The 27,467-nt window shown below is 48.2% G+C and overlaps 1 protein-coding gene across 12 annotated transcripts in view; it reads right to left on the bottom strand.

Annotated features, from left to right (window-relative positions):
- CES5A (carboxylesterase 5A) overlaps nucleotides 1-27,467 on the bottom strand; it is a 213,111-nt gene that overhangs the window by 5,736 nt on the left and 179,908 nt on the right. For 3 of the 12 annotated variants that reach the window (XM_074314847.1, XM_074314848.1, XM_074314841.1), the window contains exons 2-10: nucleotides 16,069-16,273; nucleotides 13,837-13,975; nucleotides 12,200-12,333; nucleotides 10,591-10,852; nucleotides 9,021-9,125; nucleotides 6,978-7,082; nucleotides 5,534-5,674; nucleotides 3,258-3,326; nucleotides 464-611 (exon numbers count right to left, since the gene is read on the bottom strand). In XM_074314847.1, the coding sequence (XP_074170948.1) occupies nucleotides 464-611; nucleotides 3,258-3,326; nucleotides 5,534-5,674; nucleotides 6,978-7,082; nucleotides 9,021-9,125; nucleotides 10,591-10,852; nucleotides 12,200-12,333; nucleotides 13,837-13,975; nucleotides 16,069-16,193 (1,228 nt within the window). In that variant the 5' untranslated portion in view covers nucleotides 16,194-16,273. Of the gene's footprint in view, nucleotides 1-463; nucleotides 612-3,257; nucleotides 3,327-5,533; nucleotides 5,675-6,977; nucleotides 7,083-9,020; nucleotides 9,126-10,590; nucleotides 10,853-12,199; nucleotides 12,334-13,836; nucleotides 13,976-16,068; nucleotides 16,274-17,396; nucleotides 17,597-18,590; nucleotides 18,660-19,057; nucleotides 19,136-21,972; nucleotides 22,111-23,270; nucleotides 23,454-27,467 lie in introns of those variants that run through there. The other 9 variants (XM_074314846.1, XM_074314845.1, XM_074314849.1 and 6 more) reach the window with 9 other exon arrangements.

The raw sequence follows: 27,467 nt of genomic DNA, 5'->3' as shown, positions 1-27,467 counted from the left end.
TTCATTTCATTGTGGTTAGAGAAGAAACTATGTATGAGAGGAGGGAGGGCGGGAGGGAGGAAGGAAGGTGGGTGGGTTTGTGTGCCCACAAGTAATCTTCTCTTTCTGAATGCGACATCCTCCTTATAGTTAGGATGTTTGGAAAGACACTTCCAAACAGAAAGTCATCTGGGAGATTGGCCTCAGAAAATTATGGGGAGGTAAGAATTTTCTACAGGGGCCTGAAGAAGGAGAAGGAACAGAAACAACAAGAACTGATGGGCATCCCTGAACTCCGAAAGGCAGGGGAATTGCAAAGGTCAGCGTGCAGGGTTATATCCCAGGCAGCCTTGGGAGTCCCTCTCAGTGAGGGAACAGCAGGCAGGGCAGGCAGCCAGTCAGCAGGCAGCCAGGATCCCTGCAGCCAGAAGCCTCGCCATGTTGTGGCCCTGCAGGGAGGGGGTGGGGAAGCTCAGAGACTCACCTCTGTGACAGCGAGCTGTGACCAGCCCAGGGACCACAAAGAACACATCTCCCAGCAAGTCCAGAAAACGATTTCGTATCTCAAACTGGGAGTGCTTGTTGTGGAAGTATTTATCAGCCAGAAGGTACAGATACTGGGTGGGGATGTGCTGTAAGAAATCGTGGTCACAGGAGATCCAGGTCAATGACAACAGCAAGCACGTGGAGCAGGTGCCTGTGCAGGCGTAACTCTGCATCGTCGCATTGTAGCCACACACCCACCCTGTGATGTAACTATCAAAATGAGCTGTTTTACAGAGGTGGGAACTGAGGTGCAGAGAGGTTAAGTGCTTTGTCTGAACTGGTGGAACCACGATTCTTTCACAAGTGTATCTGCATCTAAATCCCATGCTCTTAACTATAGTATACATGCCTTTCTGAAATGTTTCAGAAACAGCCACCGCTGGGCAAAACTGGCTAGATCCTTTGCAGGGCCCAGGGCCCAGTGAAAATGTGGGGCCTCTTGTTCAAAAATTACAAGAATTTCAAGATGGTGACAACAGGACATTCAACCAAGTGTAGGACCCTTCTGAACAGGAGGTCTTCTGTGACTGCACAGGTGGCACACCTGTGAGGCCCGCCTGCTCCTCGTACCAGCAATGCCTGCCGGCCTTTACTATTCCATCTAAGCTAGTTTGTCTCTTGGAGTTCCCTCATCTATTAGGTTGGTGCAAGAGTAATTGCGGTTTAAAAGGTTAAAAATGCAAAAACCACAATTACTTTTACACCAGACTGATATAAAAAGATGGGTTGTTCAGAGGGTTACACGGGAGGCAGAGAGCAAAGCATGCTGCCTGCATGGAGTAGGTCTTCAGTTCTGTCGGTTCCCCAAGACCCATCGCCATGTCCTTTAACAGGACATCCATCCCATGCTTTGTTTGACCTGTCACCAGGGTGTCGTCGGTCTTCAATCCCTCAGCTCGCCCCAGAGGGGGAAAGGGAAACTGGTGAAGGTTCAGGGTCTGTCACACTGGTGATGCGCTTGGGGGGTCTTGTGCTCTGGGAAAAGCTGGGGCAAGTTGTTATACCTCAAACCCCCAATCTAAGACAGAGGCACAGCCCTTCAGTGTTTTCTTTGGGAGTTGGAGGCACCATATCCCACAGCAGCAAGTGCTGCTCACACTGGTCCGTCGGGTCCTGCAAAGGCTGACTGCTTTTAATCTGGCCCAGAGCACGCATGCCCCCACTTTTGCTGTATGACCAGCAGACCCCTTGGTGTTCAGGGTACCCAAGGTGGGTACAGATGCTGTGTGGAGCCTCTGGAGAACCCAGCAGGCAGTCACAGCTCTGGAGCTCTGGAGCAAGGCTATGCCATGTGAGTGAGAGAACAAGTTAACATTTGAAAAGCACCACCTGCTATGCTACTGGTCCCTGGGAGAGACTGTACGCCCATCCGGTCCTCTTGCACCTTCCTACACACCTTGCTTCCCATTCCTGGGACATGACTCAACACACCTCCTCCTCTTGGAATGCCCTCCTGCTCCAACGTTCCCCTTCCCTAAGGCCAAGATCAATGACTTCCTCCTCCATGAGGCCATCTCCCATCTAGCCTGAGAGATTCCACTGTCTGACATATTTTAAATATCTTTCAAATCTTAGTCCCAACTCTCATCCCCAGACAGCCAAGACTCCGCCCACATCCCTTGTGGGCCTTAGAGCCAGAGAGACCCCCCCACCTCCAGTCTGGCCCACTCTGCAGCCACAGGGCTCTTTCTCAAATGAATATGGAATCATGTCGCTCCTCCCGGCCGAGCCCCTGGGATGACTTTATATTCCTTCCATAGTGTGTAACAGCAGCAAGCATCTGCCACTGCTGCAGCCACCCCTCCAGCTGAGTTCTTCACACTTCTCTGCTCCTAATTGGGCCTCTTGGTTCCCCTGGCTCCCGTCATCCCTGCTCCTCCAGCAGCCAGACAAACCCAACTCTTCCTCTAAAACCCTTCCCCATGGACACCATGGGGACTCGGACGTCCCTCTGCCCTGGTCTGTGTAGCAATGCACTGAGGTGCCTTGTCGTGTATGTTCACAACAGTCTATAGGTTCCTCAAGTGCAGGTGGGGCGCATGCTTCTCATTGCACCCCAAGGCCCAAAGGGGTGCTGGGGCTTGGGGATTCTCAATAAATGTTTGTTCAATGGAAAATCGAATGAAACAAATCTGGCACAGAGGACACACTGAATGAATATTGATGGAAAGAGGAAGGAAGGAAGGAAAGGAATCCATCCCTATATCCTCCAGTGTAAGATGTATTTGTGCAGAGAGCGAATGAATGGTTGAATAATGGTCGCTGGTATTGCTAGAACCTAGTATAGTACCTGGCTGGCACGCAGATGGGTTTCAGAATTCAGAACTTTTCAGGTTGTAGATAGGTAATTGAGTACGTGTGCTACATATTACACAACATGCTGGGGAGAGGGGCAGCACTGCAGGCCCCCCATTAATATGTCCGCAAAGAAACATGAATAGTGAGATAAATAAAGTGAATGAATGCGTGGGAACAATAAAGACTGACGGATTACATATCGGTCTAGGTCAAGTTGGGTTGCCATGTGGGTTACGAAGACCCTTTGGGTTTTCAAAGCTCTTTGGATTTTGAGATTGTGGACAAACAACTGTGGAACTCTACTTACTAAAGATCTGTTACATAAATGAATGAATGAATGGGGACCATCTATACTCCCAGCCCCCACCCGAGTGTGATCCAGGGAGGCATGTTAAATGAATCTCTGAGAGTCACTGTTGCCCAAGCTCACTTACCAGGATGGTGTGTATCAAATGCAGAGCAAGAGACTTGTTGGAGCCCCCAAGGATCTCAGGAATCTCCTTCTGTGGAGAGAAGCAGGGAACCAGGTGAGCACATCAGGTCATCAGAAGGGAATTGGTCTCCGTGAGGCCCAGCCACCCGCCTCTCAGAGGAAGAGGGGGAACCCTTTCAGTCCCCAGGGGGCCATGTGCAGGAGCAATACAATTTCTTCTTCTCACATTTGATCAAAGGGAGCCATTCCCGGTCGTATCTGTAGTCTTAAGGGGCCTGAGTGGCCGCTCTGTGGAAAGGCCATGCTATGGGCTGGGGTTGTGCTCCCCACCAATTCCTACCTGGAAGTTTTAACCCCAGGGCTTCAGAATATGACTGTGTGTGGAGACAGGGTTTTTAAAGCGGTGACTGAGTTAAAATGAGGACATTAGGTTAGGCCCTAATCCAATTGACTGATGGCCTTACAAGAAGAGGAAGATTGGACATTCAAAGAGACACCAGGAATGGATGCGCACAGAGAAAAGACCATGTGAGGACACAGAGAGAAGGCGGCCACCCGAAACCAAGGAGAGAGGCCTCAGAAGAAACCAGACTGGCCAGCACCTTGATCTTGAACTTCTCAGTGTCCACAACTGTGAGAAAATAAATTCCTGCTGTTTAAGCCACCCAGTCTGTGGTCCTTTGTTACAGCAGCCATAGCAAACTAATACAGGCCACAAATTGGCTTTGACGCCAAGTTCCAAGAGAGATCAGAAAATCTCAAAACCAATGGTTTGCTTTTTAAAGACCTTTGTAATCAGTGATTCTGAGAAGCCAGCAGTGGCAGGCAGCCAAGAACACAGGCTCTGCTTGGTACATAATAGGAGCTATGAGTGATTATTTGTTAAATGGCCCTTCCCTGACCAATATTACAATTTAAAATGAAGAGGGTAGAAATACTATTCTCTTGTCAAATGAATTTCTCTGGTACATTTTCTGCTGAAAATCTTGGAGGTAAAGAATCCCTAGGGTAGATATTTAAACCTGTCTGTCTCCTGGAATCTGAGGGAAGCCCCAGCATCATTCAAGGTATCCACAAATATATTTTAACTACTAAGAAGCCTCTCTGTATGTTCCGGAGCTGGGTTTGTGGCCATCAACTAGCCTTGTCACTTGACGAACCTCTGTATTTTATAACCTCATTTCCCCCAGCTTGAAGGGAGGAGGTTGGTCTGTGTAAATGAGCTCTGACGGTACTCTAAACTTGAGGACAGATGAAAAGTTTATTTTGAATGTAGAGGGTCTTCTCACACCACAAGGTCAAGAAATCATGGCTCCTTCTCAGCATTCTGGCCTCAGCTCAGATGCTCCTTCCTCGGAGAAGCCTTTGCTGACCCTCCCTCTTCCCTTAAGAAGCCTTCTCTGCCCAGTTTATGTTCTTCACAGCACTTATCACTCATGAAACCATCCTTCCAACGTTGCATTTCATCTGTCTCTGGCCTTCAGAATGGAAGCTTACAGAAATATGGAATCATATGACTTGTTCACTGCTGAATGCTTGGCTTTTCTAAGAGTTAAGAGCATCTATTCCCTGAAAATAAGACCTAGCCGGACAATCAGCTCTAATGTAACTTTTGGGGCAAAAATTAATATAAGACCTGATCTTATTTTACTATAAGACCGGGTATAATATAATATAATATAATATAATATAATATAATATAATATAATATATAATATAATGTAATACCAGGTCTTATATTAATTTTTGCTCCCAAAGACGCATTAGAGCTGATGGTCCGGCTAGGTCTTCTTTTCTGGGAAACATGGTGGTAAATGCTCAGTTCATTCTTGTTGAGTGCATGACGTGATTCAATGACTGTGCAATTTGCAGCAGCCTAGAGAGCATTTTTGGAAGTCCAAATACCAGAATGGAGGCTGGATACAAAAGTGTGAAGGCCTGAAGTATTTCAAACCTACATGAATTTCAGCTTGGAAGTCGTAACTGTGCTTATTTGAAACACTAACTTGTAATGCTTTGAACAAAGCTCAAATGGATCCCATCCTCTCTTGGGGTTCCATACAGTCGTTTCTTTCGCTTAAACCTACACAAGGAGCTCTGGCTGACCCCAGTCCTCAGTTACCCTCCTTCAGGGAGAGGAAAGATGACCACCTCTGTATTTCTGATGGGCTCCAGGCCCCAAAACGCTTGGTGTCATCTATGGGAATGCCCCACTGTGGAAGCAAACAGATGCCTCGCTGCTGAGGGAGCCAGAGGAGGCACAGCTGGAATTCTCACCATGGGCAGCAGGTAGCCACACTCGTGGTTATTGACTCCGATGATAGAAGGAATTGGATTGAATGTTTTCTGAGTCAATAGTGTTACAGGCTCATCAGGAAAGAAAAAACCATCGACCACTTGAGTGAAAGACTTGGTTTTCTGAAATGAGAAGAGAAAAATTGGAAGCTGTCTCTGTTCACAACATCTGCTGTCCCCAAACCTTAGCCAACCTGAGCCAATCCACTCTACTAAAATGTGAGAACAAAGGAAAAGCAAGCCACTCCTGGCCCCATGTCAAAGGGGACTCAACTTCTCTGTGCCTCAGTTTCCTCCTCTGCTAATTGGGGACAATAATAGCATCTACCTAAGAAAAACAGCAGCCCAGCACAGTGGTTCTCAGAGGTTGGCCCCGGGGACGGCAGCATGAGCACCCCCTGGAACTTGTTAGAAATGCACATTCTCAGGCCCCACCCTACGCCTCCTGAACACAAAACTCTGGGGGTACAGTTGAGCCAGCTTTTAAAGATACACCCTCCAGGAGATTCTGCTGTGTGTTCAAGTGTGAGAGCCACTGGCCAAACGCAATGGGCAGCGATGGCCAGGTGAGTGGGGCTGGCACCTCGGCCTGAGAGGCCTTTCATGGCTCTGCCTTGGATCTGGCTGGGTATTTCCTGGGTCTCAGGAAGCAACACCTGGCTCCACTCATGGCTTTTGTTGTCGTTGTTTTGTGGTTTTGGGGTTGTTGTTTTTTTAGGTCTGTTAGGAAGTGGTGGTAGAAGGGAGCACAGAAAAGAGCTTTCACCCCACATCCGGTCAAGGACTTATTACCCGCTTCCTGGACTCCAGGAGAGCTCATAGCAGGTCCTCAGTTCATGCCCAATAACTACGTAGTCACTTGCAGTCTGACAGACCTTGCTCTCCCAAGGCCTATCAGAGGATCGGAAGGGACATAAAAGGTCGTCCAGTTCAATGACTTGTCCAGTGATTGACATTTATCTGCGGTCGGCTGGACCCGCCTGCACACCTGCAGAGGTGGTATCACCGCTTTCTAGAGGAGCGGCTCCTTTTTCAGACAACCGAGTTGTTAGAAAGCTCTGGGGCACACCGAGCCACAGTGGCTTCCTAACAATACTTCCAGCTCTTGACCTTGACTTTAGCTTCTGGGGGCGTATGAAACAAGTGTGGTCCCTTTTCCCAGTGAGATGCCTTCAGTGACTTGGGTAAAACCTTTGTGATTTGCATTTTGCTGGGTCTTCTCCAGGTTAAGCAGGTACCCCTGGCCCAGCAAATCCCTTCCATTACCTAGAAGGGGTCTATAGTCCACATGTTTACAGCCATTACTACAAATCCCCAGCCCCCATCTTTCCAAGTCCCAAGTCAAAATAAACAAGAGAGTGATAGGACTGGTCTCCCATGCCATTCAAAGGGCAGCCCTGCCCCCACACGCTCTCCCCCACTTCACCTGGTTGATGCCCAGCAGTTCCTGGGAAGGCTTTGCCCTCAGGCACCGCAGCAGGGCCTCCGAGTCGGCTGTACTGCAACCACAGATGTTCGCAACCACCTGCAACTATTTCCAGAGAAGGACCAGGTAAGAAAGCGGGCCCAAAAGCCTCCAGGAAAATGAAAGTTGGAAAGAGTTCTGGATCCAGGGTCCTGCCTCTCCACAGCCCCACGTCACTACCGTGGAATGGACACAGCGGGTCAGGTTGGCACTGCATCATCCTTACTCTCGTGCCCACCCCTCGTTGTCATCGTTATCAATCACCAGAGCTGGGCGTGGGGATTTGTCAGTCTGTGGCCATGGAATAGAGTCAGGATTCCTGGTCACAGAGAGACATGCGATGTTGGCTCCATCGTGAGGTCACAGTCCTGTAATGCCGGCTCCATTGGCACCAGGCCTCACAGAGCCTAGAAGCCCAAGTCTGGGGTGCCAAATAGAGCCAGGAGCCCCCAAGACTGTGGAGCAGCTTTGCAAGCTCCTTAGTTGTCTGTTGAGGCATGATTCCGGCTCAGAGTCTCGGCCTGTCAGCTCTGCTCAAGCCTCACCCCCACCTCCAGGCTGGAATGCCTGATGTCTTTATCTGTCTCCACACCAATTTCACTCCTTCCTTAAGGCCCAAGTCCCACATTCTGCAGGATGTCCTTTTAGACTATTGCAGCCCCTATGAATCCCTTCCTTCTCTGATCGCCCGTGCCCCCAAGGATCCCCACCTTCTCAGCCTAGCCCTTTGCTAAACACCTTCTTGCCCTGTCACTGAACTTTCCACATGTGTAGCACTTGTCCCTGGAAAGTGGTGGCCCTTAATCCTCTGAGGTTCGTGGATGCTCTGAGAAGCCAATGAAAGCTCCAGACCCTCTCCTCGGGAAATTGCACAAATATATAGAGTCTGCATGCAATTGTAGGAGTTAGAGGACCACCTCCCAAGCATACCCATGGGTTCCAGGTTTAAAATCCTTCTCACAAAAACATAGCCTTCCCAAGTTAGCATATGCCTTCTCCACTTATAAACCTAACATACAGCTGGGAAAACAAGGGGCATTCGATATGTGTGTGGTGAATGAATAAACATATGCACACTTGGAAAGTAGCTTGCACTGTGTTATTTTCTATAAGGTGTTTAAGAAAATGCACCATTCACAGGAATAATACCCAGGAGATGGCTCCACAGCCCAGTGTTTAATTAATATTCATTGACTCAATCAGCTCGTTTGTGAACTCATCCATTCAGGAAACATTTATAGTTGTTTAATATACACCAGACATTATTCTGGGGCATGAAAGATCTAGAGACCAGGTCTCACTATCGGGTAGGGCACAAAGACAAGATGACAGATGACAAATATCTGTGACATATGCCTCATCTCTGCCTCAAAGTCTCATGCCAGACAATGTTAATAACTCACAGTGTTATTTCCCACTGAGCTGGAAACAGCCTCAGAAACTTCCTTATCATGGTCCTCTAGGCAAAATAGATTCGGTACAGGAGATGAGCTGTATATAGTACAGGGGACTGAGTTACATGTAGCGAGCAAAGCATAATGGACGAGATGTAAGAACTGGCACACACACACACACACACACACACTCACGTGCACCAGCGGTATCGCATTGTGTAGCTGGACCCACTTCCTGTTGAACCAGGCATTTCATGAAGCAACAACTGTGTTTCCCTGAAAATAAGACCCAGCCAGACCATCAGCTCTAATGCGTCTTTTGGAGCAAAAATTAATAAAAGACCCGGTCTTATATTATATTATACCTCGTCTTATGTTATATTAAAATAAGACTGGGCCTTATATTAATTTTCGCTCCCAATGATGCATTAGAGCTAACGGTCCAGCTAGGTTTTCTTTTCAGGGAAGCACGGCAGACTCCCCTTGGACCAGCACCAGGCTCTCTGGCCATGGCGGGTGAGGACAGCCAAGCACATGGTCTATTGACACCTGACCACATTCTCTCCTGACCAAGGAGAGGAAGCTGGAGAGGTGCTAACAATATACCTACATCCTCATTTCTCTCTTCATCAGGGACCTTCATGAAAGGGATGATGGCCACCCCACTCTCCATGATGGCTTTGTGGAATAAGCCATTGGCCATGGGGGACAGAACCTGGCGAGAGAACACAGGAGACCCAGCAAAAGTTATCCGGGGGCTCCCCACCCAACACACATACCATCCATCCCTTCTTTAAAGAAACCTTCCCAGGAAGCTTCCTGAAGAGCTCTAACCTTAGAGGTAAAAAAAGTCCTGGTTTAGGGGGTTCAATGACAGCCCGCAAATTATTTCTCCTCTCTGAGCCCCAGGTTCTTCATGAACTGTGAAGTTAAACATTCTGGCGTGTGAGTGCCGCCAGCTCCTTTACTTCCTAGCTGAGTAACCCCAGGCACTTTGCTCAATATTTCTAAGCATCAGCTTACTCTCCTATAAAATTGGAGTAAACCTTGAGGCCATGCCACAGAATTGTTTTGGGGACAAGAAGTAACGAATGTAGAAGGCTTTGCCCAGTGCTTGGTGAAATAATAAACACTCCTGAAATGGTGGCTGTCATCATACATGTAAAGTTGAGTTATAAGGTTGTTTTGAAGATTGAAAAAAATACCTTGTATATCGTCAAGTGTTCTAGAGCAGCTCTCTTGACCCACCTCCAAGGAATTGATTTCTGTTAACTAACAGGTTCACGGATGCCCAGGAAATGCTGAGCACTCAGGGCCAGTGGGCCCCTTTCTATCACCTCTGCTCCTTTCTATTCCCATCAATTTCTTGACAAGTGCTAGATGTGTTTGTTTCCAAACCTGTTTCATCAGTTACAGTTGCTATTGTAATTACATAATCAATGAACCAACATGGGAAACAATGAAGGATGGGTGTACACAGAAAACAAAATTATGTGTATGTGGGGAAAAATCCCTGATAAAGGCAGGTAGCTAAAAGACATTGCTGTTGAACTAGGGGGTGAACAAGATAAGGGTAAATCATGTGGCAGGAGGAGTAGAAAACTCCATAAGTGTGCTGCATTCACAGACTGTTTTGCAGGCATCTTTCAGTGCAAGCTCACTGTAAAGAAACTGAAACCACAGTCTGAGGGCAAGGAATTCTGTGGGGGGTTTATGCAAGAGAGTCATGCTGGACCTCCAGTCAGCAGAGCGACTCTGAAAAGAGAAGACCGTGTATCAAACCCCGGTCTTTGTACGTGTGAAGGAAAGTACATGTTACGTTGTAAGTGAAAATAAAATATTTACATGCATCCTTTGTTATTTTATGCTTTAACAGAGTTTTTCTATTAAACAAGTAATTACCGATCCTGATAATATGATACCAGTGCTGTGACTCTACAAATTTAAATGATTTTTCCACAAATTATCACTCTGTGATCTTGGGTGATTCATTTAAACTCTCCGATGAATGCCTTCATCCTTAAGGTGAGACTGAGCCCCTAAGTCACGGTGTGAGGCTCAAGAGAGATGATGGATATAAAGTGTTGGTTTCACATGAAGCACCAACCAGGTGGCCCATCGTCCTCCTTTTTGTAACCTCCCTCACCGACGCTCATTTGTGTCCCAAGAGGAAAACTCACAAGGCTGGACACACTTATGGCTCCCGCTGACTCGCCGAAGATGGTCACAGAGTGTGGGTCCCCACCAAAGGACTCGATGTTCTCCTGGACCCAGGTTAGGGCGGCCAGCTGGTCCATGAAGGCCCAATTCCCAGGAGCGTGCTGGTCCCCTGTGCTGGGGGCAAGGGGCGGGGTCAGAATGCCGAGTAGGCCACTGTGTGTTTTCCGCAGCCCAGGGAATTGGTGGCAGAGGCTGGGGGCAGATGTCAGGGCATCGCCACTCCTGCTGGGGAAGGGCTGAAAGTCAGAGACCTGGGGTAGCAGGGAAATCCAGGCTTGGTTCTCTCCCTCGGTGGGGATTTGGGTTGGGAAATTGAGGAAAGCTATCGACCCCAGAAAAATGCACAGATAACTTTATATGTGCAATTTCAGGGTGTCGATAGGCACCTGTGAATCCACGGACTCCAGAAGAGTCTGCAGCAGGGAGTGAGGTCTCTCTTAGCACAGAAGTGCCAGTGAATGACTAACGGAATAATAATGACAATAACTGCAGCGGCAGCACCGTGCATGACACGAGCCTATAATCCTCCCAACCTGTCAGGTAGGTGATGATGGTTTTTCTCCCTTTGCCACTCTGGGTTTTATCTCCACCTTCTCCACCCTTCTCCCAAAACTCTGACCTCTATGAACTGCAGCACCCAGGCTTCCCACTGTGTGCGATCCGTGGGAGGCACTGGCTAAGGCCTCGGAGGTGGGATATCCAGAGACTGGGACGTGTATTCTACCACCTCATACCGCTCTCTGCTGGGAAGAGGTTTGGGCAGTGGCTGCATTTCTCCAAGGCCATGGCTCACGCCACTTCCCTTCAATGAAATCTGCAAGCAAGTGCTAAGGATACCGCTGGATACATCGGCTCCTTCTCACAGACTGGAAATCGGGACACAGAAAGGGCAAATCCTTTGTCCAAGACCTGAAAAGTTGCCGATTCGGGATTCAAACCCAATTAGTCTGGCCCCAGAGACCATGCTCCTGGCTGTGGCCCCAAGATGTGGCCCGTTTCCCAGGATGGGCAGACAATTGATGGGGAGGGAAGCCGATGCAAGGGAATTTGAGAAGCCTAGAGGCAGGGCCCTTTGGCAGAGACGACTAAGTGCTCACACGCCCTGTGTCCTCATCTTCCAGGGCACACAGCTGGGCTACATTTCCCCGTCTCCCTCGTGTTGGGTAGGGCCATAGACTGAGTGCTGCCAATGGTATGTGACCAGAAGTGATGAGCACCACCTCCAAGCTGACCTGGAAAGACCTTCCTCCTGTGATCTTTCAATCCCTTTCTCCAGCTGTGGCCAAATGGAGAGGGTGCCTGACGGATTGTGTGGAAGGATGTCTGTCAGCAAGGAACACTCAACTGGACTTTACTTGAGTGAGAACAAGATTTTTATTGTTCTAAGCCACTAAGGCTTGGGAGCTTTATCTGTTCTAGTCGCCAAAACCACATAAGTAATTTGGGTCACATTTGTTCAGTGTCACTGAAGGCTCATTTCTCCTTGAGATGCCGAGCACTGAATCCCCTATGGCTGCTGCACAACTGCCCCTTGGGGGTCAGGGGTGTCAGTCACTTGGGGACACTTACTTGAAGAAGCCAAGCATTCCCAGCCGGTACTGGGTCGTCACAACCAGCACGTCCTCATAGGCAGCCAGGGCAGACCCATCGAAGGTGGAGGCTGAGCCAGTCTGGAAGGCGCCCCCGGGGATCCACACCATGACCTAAAGAAGGGAGAGGAACCTTCCAGTCAGCCCACCAAGCCCACATATCCCCTCCCTATGCATGTTGGAACCTTCTTTCTTTATGGAAATAGAAATGTCTCACTTTCCTTTCTAAATAGCATCAGAGGTTTTGTCTTTTGAAGTAGACCCAGAGTTAAGCCTGTGGGCTCTAGTATATGAGTGCCTAGGTTTGATTCTGAGCTCTGCCACTGACTAGCTGTGTGACCTTGGGCAGATTACTTAACCTCTCTGAGCCTCATTTTTCTCATCTGTAAGATGTGAAGAATGACAGTATCTCACTTGAGAGGTTATCCTGAGGTTTAAACAAGATTCTGCCTCTAAGGTTCATAGAACAATGTTGGTACATTTCAAGTCTCAAAAAGTATTAACTAAATATCATTGAACTTGTGACCCACAGGAAGATGGAAATCATCGTAAGCCATATACAAGAGCAAAAGCAGCGTAAGCTGTTTTAATGTAAGGCTTTTTCCTACCTACAAAGGCAAGAGAAGAGAGGAGAGAGAAAGAGGGAAGACAAGTGTGGAAACTTTATTGATTAGAAAAATTGGGACCGGGGAACATATAACATTATTCCAATGGTACTATCACTACTTATATACTTAATAATAAATCCTTTCCATTCTCTTTTTTAAGGTCAGGTTAGGGACTAAAACACTTGGGGCAGGAAAAGACAAGAAAGCCACGAAGGAAAAAGGAGAAGTGGACAAAGCATTGGCTTTGGCACCAACCCTGACGATTCCTGTATGTAGAGCATGGAGCAAATCACTTACACCCTTCCTGCGCCCCATCTTCCTCATCTGGAGAATGGGTCCAATACTCATTACCCACTGGGTTACTGTGGGGTTAGATGAGATAATGCACTGTGCCTGGCACATAGTTAGCACGCAATAGACGTTGCTGTTGATACAAGGGCACAAGTCTCCCGTGGCAGTGGCACAGGGAAGAGGATGACGGAGGGTGTGGTTAAAAACTGGATGGTAGACTGTACATTTTCCACTCACTTATACAGAGATATTTTCCATTCTTAACTGAAATACTTCATGTTATTACCTGACTGTCTTTATTGCAAACAGAAAAGCTAGAGAATGCAACTATCCTCTTTAAAACAGGATTTCCCAAACAACAACGACAAAAAATCAGTCCTTTTAAGTGGTATCTTTTCTAAATGTTTACAGACCATTCAATACTCAATGGAGGGGAAAAATAAAACAAAATAAAGTCAACATTTAAGTCACTGCCAATAAAGAAGCAATCAGAAAACAAGATGAAGGAAATCTGTCAATAGAAGGACTTTGTAAGAAACTTATTAACATGTCAAGTGATTACATTTCCCCTTTTACCCAACACGGGTCTGGGTCTGAGTCCAGACACCCAGCCCCTCTGCCTGCGTCCCAGCCCCTCTGCCTGCGTCCCAGCCCCTCTGCCTGCGTCCCAGCCCAGGGAGCTGCTAGCTGGAGCCCCCAGCATGGCAGGTGGCCTTACGGGGAGCTTGGAGCCAGTGTCTGCGTGGGCCGGCGCATAGATGTTAAGGTACAGGCAGTCTTCCGACACTTCCAATTGGGGGTACCGCACCTTGAGAATGTGTTGATTTGAGAGCAGCCACTCTGTGTCCTGGAGGCACCTTGGAAAAGGAGAGGAGAAACCCCCAGAGTTTCTATCAGCCAACTTGCCTAGGAGGGGACGGTTCTTGTGACAGCAAGGAGGCCTGGCAGTCTCCTGTGCCTAAGCAGAAGGCTCCTAGGAGAGCTCTGGGTACAAATTTAATCATGCAATCCCCACCCCTGTCCCCGCACAGTGGCATAAACAAGCTGTGATTCTCTTTGATCTGGTGCCCGGGTAGGAAAGCACACTGCACATGGTAATTGTACCACAGACCCCAAGGCTCCCCCGTGCCTACACTCATCACCATAATCCGACACACACAGAAAGGCTGATTGGCTCAGCAATTCCCCAAACTGTAGAGGACAGGACACTGGGTTGCATATGAAGGACTTTGCTCTGGCAGCTCTCTCTTGTGCCCCCAGAGGAACAAAAGGACATTTCCAGGCTTCTCCAGGAAACAACTGAGGTAGGTGTGCAGGGAGACTCCTGCATCTAGGCCTTTGCTCAAGCTGGACCCTCTGCCTAGACCGCTCTCCTCCTATGTCTGTTTGCTCATATTCTTCCCTTTCTTTCAGACTTGGTTCCAAGGCTACCTCCTTCAGGAAACCTTCTAAGATTTCTCCGGTTAGTCCATAGCTCTCTTTGGAAACACCTACATATTTTGTGTTCTTTCCTAGAACTTCTCCTAGACCTGTAGATGAGTGCTTTTGTATCCCCAACTCAACTGTGAGCTGCCAGAAGCACAGGACTCTGTATTAGTCCCCCAAATCCCTTGTAGCCCCTAGCACCGAGCCTGACACATGGGAGGATTAAGTGAGATTGCATATGTGAATATTTCTACAAAGTGCTCGATTAATGTTAGTTTTTAAAATAAAAATAATGAATATTGTACAGATTTGCTGCAAGTCTACCCCAACAAGCTTTTTTTTGGTTTTGTTTAATGCCTTTTTGCCCCTTTGTATGTTGTTTAACAGAAACTGAGGCCCCATGCTTTAACAAAGCCGTCTCTGACGTCCCCTCAAAACTGGGCTAGGTGGTTCTCTGTGCTTTCTCAGCACCCTTCTCTGGTCCTTTAGGGTGGCCCTTGTCACTATATTTTAATTGTCATTATTCTTTATGTCCTCCCCACCACTACCAGCATACAGGTTCCTGAGGGTAGCTGTGTCTAACCCACTGTGGTGTCCTCCAGGGCCTGTTGGAGAGCTAGTTTTGGAGTTGGTTCTCAATAGATATGAGCTGAATGAATGAACGAATGAGTAAATGAGTAAATGAGTGAATGAACAGATGAGTTTCAGCTTAGTGTCCTCAGTCCCTGGGGTCTTCTTCTGTGGCTTAGGGAGATACCTGGCACCAGGGTACTCCTTCTGTCTGGGACCCCAATGCCAGGAATATGATCAACCAGCGAGCTTCACAGAACCTGAGAGTCCGAAGACTCTTGGGGACTTCCAAGTCTCAGCTCCCACCTAGCACACGCAGCCCCTCCACAATTCACTGGGGAACTGGTTGCCTACCTAAGCGTGACAGTTTGCAGTGACTGGGAGCTCCTTACCTCCCCATCACCCTGTGTGACAGAGACACACTTGTGTCATCATCCCACAGGTATGTATGGATTTCCCACTGTGGGCCAGGCTCTCTATTGAGCACAGTGTTGACAGCTAGACCTAAGGTCCCTCTAGCGTGACTCTTCCCTCTATGGCCCTTATCCAGTCTGACCACGGAGACCATGCCTAGCTGAGAGGTCACACAGAAACACCTGACAGTACCCTCCAACCCAGAGTCAGTAAGCCCATCCCAGTGGTTCCCAAACCTGACTGGTCTCAGAATCCCTAGAGAGCTTTCAGACACCCAGCTTCCCGGGCCCAGCTCTGGTAATTCCAACTCAGGAGGTCCCGAGGAAGCCCAGGGGTTCTGCATGCTCTGAAGGATACCTCCAACAACTCTGCCCATCAGCCAGTTGGAGAATCATGTGGTCACTGAAGCCACTTCTGTGCCCCCACCCCACCCCAACGCCCTGCTTTCCCACTGGGCTATACGACCTTATGCCCCCTCAATGCTCTGCCCCCACTCCCCTCCCAGGTCACTGGCTAACCATGGGACGGAGCCTGGTCTTACAATTTAGGGTAGGACGTGGCGTCTCGGAAGTCATTCCAGGGCAACGCAGGCTCCGGGTTCGCAAATCGCAGGAGTCCGAGAGGAGGTGCCGCGTAGGGGACCCCGAGGAACACGTTCACAGGCATGGCGCTGCCCAGCACAGTGGCTTGCTTTCCCCGGACCCATCCCAGCCTGGTGTTCCTCACTGGTGCATCTGCAGCTGGCCCTGAGGGGACACACGGGGAGCAATCAGCTGGCTGCCAAGAGGCCAGCAATAAGCCGGACGCAGAGCTCCCCCAGGTGGGGGCGCTCTTTCTCTGCCCAGAGGCTGTGCAACAGGAAGTATCTGGATTCCTTCTCTGGGAAGCCATCAGCTTCCCTCGTACTGCCTGAGAAGTCACCTGCGTCAGAGCACCATCTTAGGGCCTCCTGGGAGCACAGCAGTAAGCCACAGCCTTCACCCCGGTTACCGTGGGAACCCATCTCCCTCCTGGCACAGAAGCTTTCCTTTCCTATGAAACACACACACACACACACACACACACACACACACACACACACACACACACGGCTCTGTAGGCCCCAGGAATGCACGGAATCACCTGGCCCAGAGTTTCCCAGACTTCAGTCTTTTCCATGTCTCCCAGCACACTTGTCTGTGCGTCATCTCTATGACTACTGACTGTTTATTTTTCTTAAAACTGCATTCAAATACACTTTTCAAATTTACCTAGAGGAATCTTAAGCAATAACACCTGTGGAATTGTGGTTTTGATGAGTTAGGAGTACATTTTTGAATACACATGAAAATAAATATACAGCAAGGAAAATAAAAAATTCTCACATAGATGCCACCTGAAATCAACTCATCCACCAGGGTCTGAGGAATGACACTTCTGAGACTGAGAATGCAGGTTTCTCAGTTTCCACATGCAACAAGGAGCCTTGAGAAATGAACTGCCCAGCTATTTACTTGGCAGGACCCAGGTGTCTCAGCGCTCCCTCTGCTAATGTTATTTCAACAGGGAGAGTTCTGCCTGGGCAGCCAGCACTGCAGAGGCATGGGCTGCACCCCACGCTGCACCCCAGTGCCCAGGACACAGGGCTTTCTAAGCCCCTGCAGGGTGCGAACAACCCAAGGGCAGGAGCGGGTCTTCTATGCTTTACCCGTGTGACCAAGAAGATCTGGCCCTGAGGCTTCCCACAGCCCCCGACAGTGATCAGGTGACCCTCCGTGGGCCCTCAGAGAACTCTGAGCAGTAAGTTCATGTCCGCCAAGGAAAATCCTCCAATGTGGGGAAGTCCCCCCAACCCCTCTCCTGAGAGCCCGCTCCCATTGGGTGTCTCACCCTCGGTGGCCACTGCAAGGATCCAAACAGCCCAGATCAGCATCTGGCCTGGGCGCCCCCACTCCCCACTCATCTGGCTGGCCTGCCTGAACTCCCTGGACATCCACGGCCGCTGCTGGCCTCAGAGAGCTTCAGTCAGGGACAAAAAAGGGCTTCCTGTTGGTAAATAAATGTTGGGCAGGTAGACACAGGATGCAGGGCTGGTGAAGAATATCACCAGACCAAGATTGGAGAGAAGACTTGGCCAAGCCAGACTTTCCTGTTCTGATTTACATAAGAAGATGCTGATGATTAACTGTGCAGCTGGGCAAACACAATTTGTTAGGCATCGGGCCCATAAGATGGTAGAGGAGAAAGGCCATTGGGATCAGGTCAGCCAGTGACCTCAACTCAGATGCCTGCAGGGGCTGGGAAGGCAGCAAGCAAGCAGTGACAGATGGCTTCAGGAGAGATAATCGGGGGGTGGGGGGACTGTGGGAAACTGGGCAGCACATGCTCTATCTAAAGGGGCAACGACTCCTCAACCCCAGGAAATATTTATTTGGTTTGTGACCGTGTAGGTAGGGCAAACCAGAAGTGTACAATATCTCTCATGTTTTAAATATGGCTTCAATCAAAAGTCACAATGTGTCCAATGCAGCATTTCTTCTGGCTTGAGCTGTGTTGTGGGTAAAGCCGGCAATTCTGATCTCGACCTGGGCCCTCCCATGTGAATATGTGGTGAAAAGCCCAGGGAGGTTCTGCTGGGGCCGGTCCTTAGCACTTTGGGTTAAATGCTTGGCAGCCATTACCTCATTTAATGTAATTATTCCCATTGCATAGATGAGTAAACTGAGGCTCTGCAAGGTAGGATGAATTGTCAGGTATCACAAAGCTGAGAAGCAGCACAGCTGGGACTTGAGCCCCAACTTCTCGCCTCCAAACTGCGGGTTTTGCCATGTACGGAAGAAGGCAGTCAGCACTGCAGAAACAGGCCATGAGAATCACTTAATTTTCTAGGCAGCTGAGTAACCACTTGGCATCACCCCCGAGGACCTTGATGTCCCCATCAGTAGCTTAGACTAGTTGCCTAGAGAGATACAGACCTTTGATGGGCTCTCTCTGTTCTCCCAGATGGCTCTGCTGAAACCCTGAGGGAGAAACTAGAATGACAGAGGACCTCAGTCCGAGGCCTGGCGTAAGACTTACACTAACCTACTGCTGCTGGAAGACAGTGGAGATCAAAGCCCACTTTCTGATTCTCATCAGGAGGTGGAGGCCAGCCTGCAGGTAGATGAAAAGAAGGGAGGATGCTCTGGATATGGAACCAGGTCACTAGGCAATGCCCCTCGCACCCCCATGGGCAGAGTATTGATGACGAGAACAGAAGGTTCAGGGTCTGTTAGAAAAGGTTTATTGCCTAGAATAAGGGAGCCCACCTCTGATGATGTTTACCGAGGGCACCCAGGAGCTCCCAGCATATAGGACAGTAGGGACTACACTAGGGTGGAGGGCGCCCGCACCTTTGAGAAGCCTCATGTGACGGTCCTTGTGAGATCACGGCTGACCGTAGCCAACACCACAATGAAAACAGAATTCATTCAGTTTCAATGTGAATGAATGTGGAATAGCAGAGGCCAGGTAGTGCTACTTACCCTCAGAGATAAGGTGGAAATAATTACCTTAATGGGGAGCGAAGACAAAATGGCAACCAGGATGCCTTGTCTCGCAGAGATCTATGACAGCAACTAATGGTATTCCTAGAAGGGAGATAGGCAGGCAGCCAACTTGAGCATTGTTTAACGTGTAAAAACAAAAAAAGTCAAAGGCTGATGAGTAGACGTTTTAAGTCAGCCATAGCAATGACAAAGTACAATCCCTTTCCGGAGCTGTCCAGATCTAAACCACTTCTCAAAACAATGGAGCCCATTCATTAAAGGATGCTGGGTCCTCTTAAGGAAGAACAATGCAATGCCACTACACATATATAAAATAATCATTCCCCAACCCTCTCTAAAGGGACTTGAGGCCAGGACCCATCTCATAATGGGAAGTTCCACATGCATGGTCAGGTGGGGACCCTAGTCTAGCATTTCTTCTTTACCAGGAGCCAGTGACACACCAGGAGATGCTTCTCAAAAGGCGTGTCATTCTCTGCAGCAGTTGGCATGGCCACAGTCTGGAATGCCAGGGGCGGGCATCATGATTCTCCCGCTGGCCCTTGCCATAAGCTCCACACTGCTTCTTTCCCTATCTCACCTCTAACATCGTAGGGCCTGGCAGATCCCATCACCCGAACAGCAGGGCTGGTTGCCACCCCCCCCCGCCCCAGTGCCATTTCCTCTCCAGACCCTGCTCAAAGCTGGCAGCCTTTTATGTCACCACCCAGTACTGGGGCCAGAGCAATATGCCCAGGTGTGGAATGCGGTGCCCACAGAACCCAAGGACACCTTGCTTCCTTCTTTTTGGCAAAAATTGCTAAGTGCATAAATTTACCTTTTCCTTTAGAGGGGTGATCCTGGTATGCCCCTGCCCACTGGAATGCCCCTAAAACCTTCACAGAAATGTCCAGTCCTTGAATTTTCATGGGATTTATCTCTTGTTCTCCAACGTGCCAGTCACCTCTAGCTCAGCATGAAGTTGTAAGTGTGACTGGTGAGTGTGAAGGGAGTGGGACGCCCAGCAGACTGGATGTCTTTGGACTATACTCTGCTGGACAGTGTGCCCTGTGCGTGTAAATTGTTTCAGAGCTTCTTTCCCAACTGGTATGGAAAAGACTGAGTTTGCCAAGTCAGGAGCCGCATACCTTGTAATCGAGGAGTTGTTAATCTGCTTGATCAAGGTTACCACACTTAGCATAGCAGCTGCCATCAGGGTTAATGCCTGGTTAAGTCTGGTAGTCTACAGTCATTCTCAGGATCCATTCCGTGTCTGCCAGTGCTGGACTTGAATTAAATGGAGGTCTGAGAGACACTGCCATCCCTGCATCTTTTAGGCCCTTCATGGTGTACTGATAGCCATACTGCTCCCCCAGGTGACATTATTATTCATTTATTATCTTGGTCATGGGGCAGGAGCCTCCTGGATTCTGGCAGGTTCGGAGGTTTCCATTTGTCCTTCCCTGTTGCGATGGCCCTCACGCCATAGACCAGGAACCCAATATAGGGGATGACTTTAATTGCCAAGTATATCGATCACAAATTACATACTTGGGCACTGGGAAAATGACTACTGGGTGGGGTCCAATGACCCAGTGGGCCCACTATGAGCTGGAATTTATCTCTAACTATTTATTTCCTGACTGATGAAGGCCCCCACTCCAATGGGATCATGATGACATTTTGGGGCTCCACATACTAATGTGCATTTAAACTCTATGTTTAATAGTCCTAGAAATATTTGCTGACAGTCACCCAAGTAAATAGCCATAGGTGCTTTGGGAGCAGAACTAAGGAAATTGTCACAGTATATATTTGCCAAAATTCTGCAGTCCTTTTTCTTAGGGACCCAGTAAACTTTTCATTTAATGTTTCCAGATTGGAAGAATTAATATTGTTAAAATGTCCATATTACCTAAAGCAATCTATAGATCCAATGCAATCCCTATCAAAATTTCAATGGCATTTTTCACAGAAATAGAATTAAAAATATATTAAAATTTGTATGGAATCCCAAAAGGCCTCAAATAGCCAAAGCAAATCTGAGAAGAAAGAACAAAGCAGGAGGTATTACACGCCCCAATTTCAAACTATATTACAAAGCTATAGTAATCAAAACAGTATGATATTGACAGAAAAACAGACTCACAGATCAATGGGACAGAATTGAGAGCCCAGCAATAAACTCATATCTATATGGACAACTAATTTACTACAAGGAAGCCAAGACTATTCCTTGGGGAGTGTTGGGACCTCCCATGAATTTGCTGAGTAACTAATATGTTCAAGACTCTGTGGGCAGAAAGTTGGGGGGGGGGGAAATGAGGCATAAATGTTGCCTTAGTTAGCTTCGATTCAGGTGAGAGAGTTACCAAGTAAATGCAGGTAACTCTAATAGAAGATAGAATGTGGTAAGGGCTCCAGCTGAGATTTGGGCAGGTATGGGGTGCAGAGAAAGACGACTAAGCTAACCCAGAACACAGCCACTTATTTCCCACCCTGTGCTCTTCGCTGTTGGATCAGTGGCTTCAAGCCTTTTCATCAGGGAGCTCCCAGCCCCTAGCCTGGCCTTTGCCACAGCATTAAGGGTACTTTGCATCCTACCTTCCCACTGTGAGCTTCAAACCAAGGCATCTACCCCCAGGAAACTGCAGGGCTGTGTCAAGGCCCAAAGGGTGTTTGAACCCCTATCAGAAGGGTAAGGGTAAGAAGTGGGAAAGGGCTCTGGTGGATTATTGCCGTCCAGGCCCAAACTCGTCCACACCTACAGCCACCTCCTTGGTAAACACTCTTCTTCCACATTGACCCTGAGCCTGGCCATGTGACCGGCTCGGGGCACTGAAACAACAGCAACACAAGTGGAAACCTGAAAAGTGCTTGTGGCTTGAGGTTTGCCTTCTCTTACTGCCCTTGGGGACCCACATGTGAATCAGACTAACCTGCTGGCCGAAGAGAGGCACTGGCACAGTGTCCCTGTCACTACAGCAGACAGCCATTCAGCCCACAGGTAGGGTCTCCTAGCTGCTGACAGCTGACTGGACGGAGTGGTGAGTGAGGCAAGCGTAGACCAGCGGAACTGCCGGAGCAAGCCCCGCCCTCACTGCTGACCCACAGAAACACGCGCTGAACAAGTGGTAATTTTTAAGCCACTGTTATGGGATGGTTTGTTGCATAGAAATTTATTGTATATAACAGAGACGTAAGTTGGTATGCAGAAGTTGGATGCTATCATAAAAAAGCAAATTCATGAGGCCAAATGTTGTGTCATTCGCGTACTCCTAGCTGCTTCTCATAAGATATAGGATGCACGTGGTGAGGCAGAAAAAGAATCTACTCCTGCCAAACACTTTAGTTCTAGACTATTGTTTCCAGAAGGTCAGGCCCCAGAGGGGGCAGAGATGGGTGGGGGAGATGGACAGGAGGAGAAACCTGAGTCTTGAACAGAAGGAAGCTGCATCATACTTCCTGGCTAGTGAGGGTGAATCCTGGACCCTAAAGGTGGAATGGTAAACATGCACCCAGGCTGAAGACCCTCTAAGCTATCACACAAGTGGCCAAATCCCGTGCCCAAATGTCACCCCCAAAGGACATGAATCTTCTGGGTCTGTAGGGCCACTGGATGATGGAGCCTATGTGGACCGGTGTTTAAGAAGTAGGTGGCCCTGCAAACCTTTGTCCCCAACCCATGCCTTGGCACCAAAGCCCAGGGATTCTGACCCAATCTTCAGAAGTGGAGAGAGGGTTAGGGGACCCAGAACAAGTCCAGGTTAAACTTTCCCACCATGGGAGCAGAGTGAGGGCTCTGCATCCTAACTTTGCATTATAAGCAATAAAGAAATCATATTTTGGTACTAAGTTTGGGGTAGTTACATTACAACACACTCCTTTACTCTCAGTGATTGTCATGGGAGTCAAGATTTAAAAGCTTACCTCCCTGCAACGAGAGGACATTATTTAAATGATATGAGCAATCATATTAATATTATACAGTCATTATGTAATATTTATTGTTTTCTGTAGGGGTGAGATTCAGTAAACCAGCGGCCGGTTGCACTTGGCCAGCTTGCGGTTTGAGTCACTGCATCGCTTGCTGTCTAGCCATCTGTAATTAGACTTAATTTGTTTGCAGTTTGGTCCATCCTGATATTCATCTGTTTTCCCCCCTCACTGATTAACTGAAGAACTCTGTTCCCTTTCTCAAGGCCACCCGCACCTTGTTAATTAACAACATTCTAACCTGGGAAAGAGCAATCTCGTAATCCTCAGGCTCCCAGGCACTGGAATCCAATTTACAACTTCTTGCAGTTTTTACTGGTGATGCATTCAAGTCCCAGACCGCGATGGCCGAAGCTGAGTCTGGAGTCCAGAGCTAACATCGCCTTCAAACAGACCAGACCCCAGGAAGGATGTCAGCCCTCAAACCTGCCTGACTGACTCCCCCTTTCCTATAGCAGTGAGTGCAGCTGTCCGCTCTCAGACTCTGGACTCTGCCCTGGCAACCACCCCCACCCCTACCGGTGTTTCTCTCCTTACAACCTGTGGCAACCATCATCTTTGGGCACGGCCATGGGCATTTTCTCTCTGCCCTAACTTTCATAAAAAACTTCTTTTGTAGAGTCTGTGAATGCTTTCATGTTTTGCGAATAACCAGGGGTTAATTCCATGCCACGACATTTTCGTTATTATTATCATGGCTTCTGCTGTGCTAAATGCTTTACATGCATCACTTTATTTAATCTTCCTAGAACTGTATGAAATAGGTATTATTATTCCATTTTACAGATGAGAGCTTTAAGGCTTAGGGGAGGTAAGTACTTAGTTTCCTGACCTCTGAGTCTGAGCTTTTACTCACTACACTATGTTGCAAATTTGTCTTCAGAAGAAATAACTCTGACCGCACAGATTCCAAGAGAATTATAATCAGGAAGGGTGTAGAGATGACCAAAGCCAGACTCCTTATCACAGGGATGGGGAAACTGAGGGCTAGAGGGGGAAGGGCTGAGACTTGAGCCCGGGTTCCTGACTCCTAACCGCTGTTCCCTGCACAGATGGTAGAGGATTCTCACTTCCCTACCCCGAGGTGCTGACCTTACAATGTGCCAGCAAGTACTGTGGACTAAAAGGGTGACATACATTGTCTCGTGTAATCCTCATGACAACCCCGGGAGAGAGGATTTATCCTCATTTTAAATATGACAAAACTGTGGTCTCTGAAAGTTATTATCTTGCCCAGGGTCCTGGACGCTGAATGGTACAGTCAGAATTTGCAAGTAAGACTCTTTTAGGAAGCTTGTGCTTTTAGCTCCTATTCTGTCTGCCTGGGGAGAGCAGTGCTCATCCAGGGTCAATTCCCAGAGGTTGATTTTCCATGAGTTGGGGCCTGCAGGAGCATTTCCACATCTTTAGACCAGCCCTTCCCTCTCCTGCTGCACCGGGGGGCCTAGGTAAGGCCTGGCCTGCTCACTTGTGCGCAAAGAGCTCTCATTCTGCTCTTCTCCGGTTTGTGTCTCCAGGGGACTGCTAAGTGTTCTGCTGGCCTGAGGCTCGAGGCTCGTGCCAAGAGCATCTAACTGCCAGTGACAGCTCCCTGCCTCCCTCTGTGGGAAACACAGCATTCTGCTTGGGGGCAGGGGAGGGGAGAACCAGCAGGAAGCCAGGGGCATGGGGCGTGACCTGTTCATTAATCTGACAGAAAGGCCAGGACACCTCCAAGGCTAGGGAGCTAGGGTTTTCCGGGAAGGGGAAGAAATGGTCCTCGGACCCTCTAAGTGACCCAGGGTCCAGGAGGGAGGCCACGATGAAGGTTTGCTTTGCTTTGCTTAGGACGTAGTGGGCCTTTCTTGTCAGTCAACACCCAACCCAAAGACTATGGAAATTTGCCGTGTGGTTAATTTTAGGTGTCAACTTGACTGGGCCAGTAGCTGGTAAGACATTATTTCTGAGCATGTCTGTGAGGAAGTTTCTAGAAAAGATTAGCTTTTGAATGGGCCGACTGCTTAAAGAAGAAGCCCTCACCAACATGGGCGGACATCACCCAATCTGTTGAGGGCCTGAATAGAACAAAACAGTGGAGGATGAAAGGTGAATTTGCTTTTAGCTGGAGCTGAGACATCCATCTTCTCCTGCCCTCAGACATCAGTCTCCTGGCTTTTGGACTCAGACTGGAAGGCATACCATTGTCTCCCCTGGTTCTCAGGCCTTTGGACCCAGATTGAATTACACCACCGGCTTTCCTGGTTCTCTGGCTTGCACATGGCAAACCTGGGACTTCCTCGCCTCCATAATAGTGCATACTAGTTCCTATAATATATCTCCTCGTACATATCTCTCTATATATATCCTATTGGCTCTGTTTCTCTGGAGAGCCCTGACTAACAGAGCTGCCGTGGACAGGAACAGTGCCATGCACGTGCCTGGAGGTAGAGATGCACTCCCAGATCCCTCTCGTGTCCCTGATAGAAGGACCCAGAGAGAACAACTCTTCCCAGCCTCTCTCTCAATGCACAATGGGGAAACCCAGCTCCAACATGAAGCAGATATGTCTGCATCTCCTATTTGCTCAAAAGGCACTGGCAGGGGACAATGTGTCTTTACCATCAGGCTTTAGAAAGTTCATTTACCATGCATAGCAGCATTATTTCTAATTGTTAAAAACTAGAATCAACTCACATGTCCAGCGTTAGTAGAATAAATTAATGTATTAGTAGGATAAGTAAATTGCGATATACAGGCATATCTCCTTTTGTGGTGCTTTATTGTGCTTCATAGATGTTGCATTTTTTACAAATTGAAGGCAAGACCTTCCACCAGCTAAAGCTTATGGCTCACTTTACTTTGGTATTTACTTCATTGCAGTGGTCTGGAACTGAACACTCAATGTCTCTGAGGTATGTCTGTATCCATACAACAGAATGCTATACAGCAATGATAAAAGAATAAATTGCCACTATAGGCCATGAAATGAATGAATCTCCCAGGTAATGTCAAGCTCAAAAAGCCAGGACAAAATAGTATATACTGTGTAAGTCCTATAATGTAAAGTTCAAAATCAGTCTAGCTAACGTATGGTGACCGCCGTCAGAACAGGGGTTGCCTTGGTGAGATAGGTAATGACTGCACAGCTTCTGGCGTGCTGGGAATGCACTGTTAAGTTGATCTGTGTGGTGTGGTTGCACGAGCAAAAATGTGTAAAAATTGATTTGCACTCTAAGTATTTGTATTTTTCTATATGCATGCTATACCTCAATAAAAAGGTAAAGACACACGGTGAATGTCCCTTGAGCGTGTGTACGTAAAATCATGTGTACGTACGTCCAGAAACTCTGAAAGGCAAGACACACGATATTGCGAGCGGGTAGATCTTTGAGTCAGAAATTTGAGTGCTTTTTACTTTTGTTAAAAAGAAACCCATAGGCCCCCAATGGCATCACTTGTGCTAAAGCCCATGATACCAAACCGAGATTTAATACCTGATTTCATTGTAGTTTCAGCCTCTCCCAGAAATATGATCTTAATCAACCAGTCTGGAATTTTCTGCTCAAGCACCAGGAAGGTAATCTGTCACCTGGGCCCTCCATCCCTGACCCCCAAAGGAAGAAGAGGCAATCTGCATGATAAAACCTTGCCTTTCCTTTCCACCCACAAGAATATGTCCTGCTTGAAAAATAATCCTTTCTTTTCCTTTGCTAATCACTGCCCCACCCCCACACCCCACCCTTCTACCTGTAAAATCCTTCCATGTTTTGTCCATGCCTTGAGCACCCTTCCAGCTGCTAGATGGGATACTACCCAATTCACACATCACTTAACAAAGCCAACGAGATCTTAAAATGTCCTTGGTTGAATTTTGCTTTTTGAACACTGTTTTCCTACTTTTCCGTATTGGTTGAAACTTTGTTTATAAAGAGCATGTAATATTTTTATAATCAGAAAAAAAGTTACTTTTATCTTGGGCAAGATATAGTTGACGCAATTATATCTTGTGGACTGAATGTATAACCCCATTGTTTCATTAGACCTGGAAGTGGAGATTCGGTGAGAAGTCCTTTGAAGCTTCTTCTCTAACTATAGAAGAAAGGTTTTAACCTCATAAAGGGCTGTGTCCTTGGGAGGCATCTGGGGCTCAGGAGCCCTGCCCTAGTCTGGCCAGGTCTTGGCCACTGTAGGAGAGGCTGGGGTTTCTTGGGAAAGTTGTCTGAGCACGGAGACTGGGGTGTGAGGGTGCCAACACCAAAATCTTCACAGGCACGGTCACCCTCACGACCACTTCCAGGAGACCACTGTGTGTCTGGCTCTGTGCAGGTATTTAAGTAGGTCATCTACTCTTCAGTCCTATACAGGAAGTATTAATGGCTGCATTTAGTAGAAGGGGAAACAAAGGTTGGCCCACGGTCCCACAGATGGTGTGGCAGAACCAGATGGAGGCTGAGAAAGA

This window comes from Rhinolophus sinicus, linkage group LG11, assembly GCF_036562045.2.
Source record: "Rhinolophus sinicus isolate RSC01 linkage group LG11, ASM3656204v1, whole genome shotgun sequence".
NCBI lineage: Eukaryota > Metazoa > Chordata > Mammalia > Chiroptera > Rhinolophidae > Rhinolophus > Rhinolophus sinicus.
Note: the sequence above shows the minus strand (reverse complement) of the source record. Positions and strands in the feature narration are given on the sequence as shown.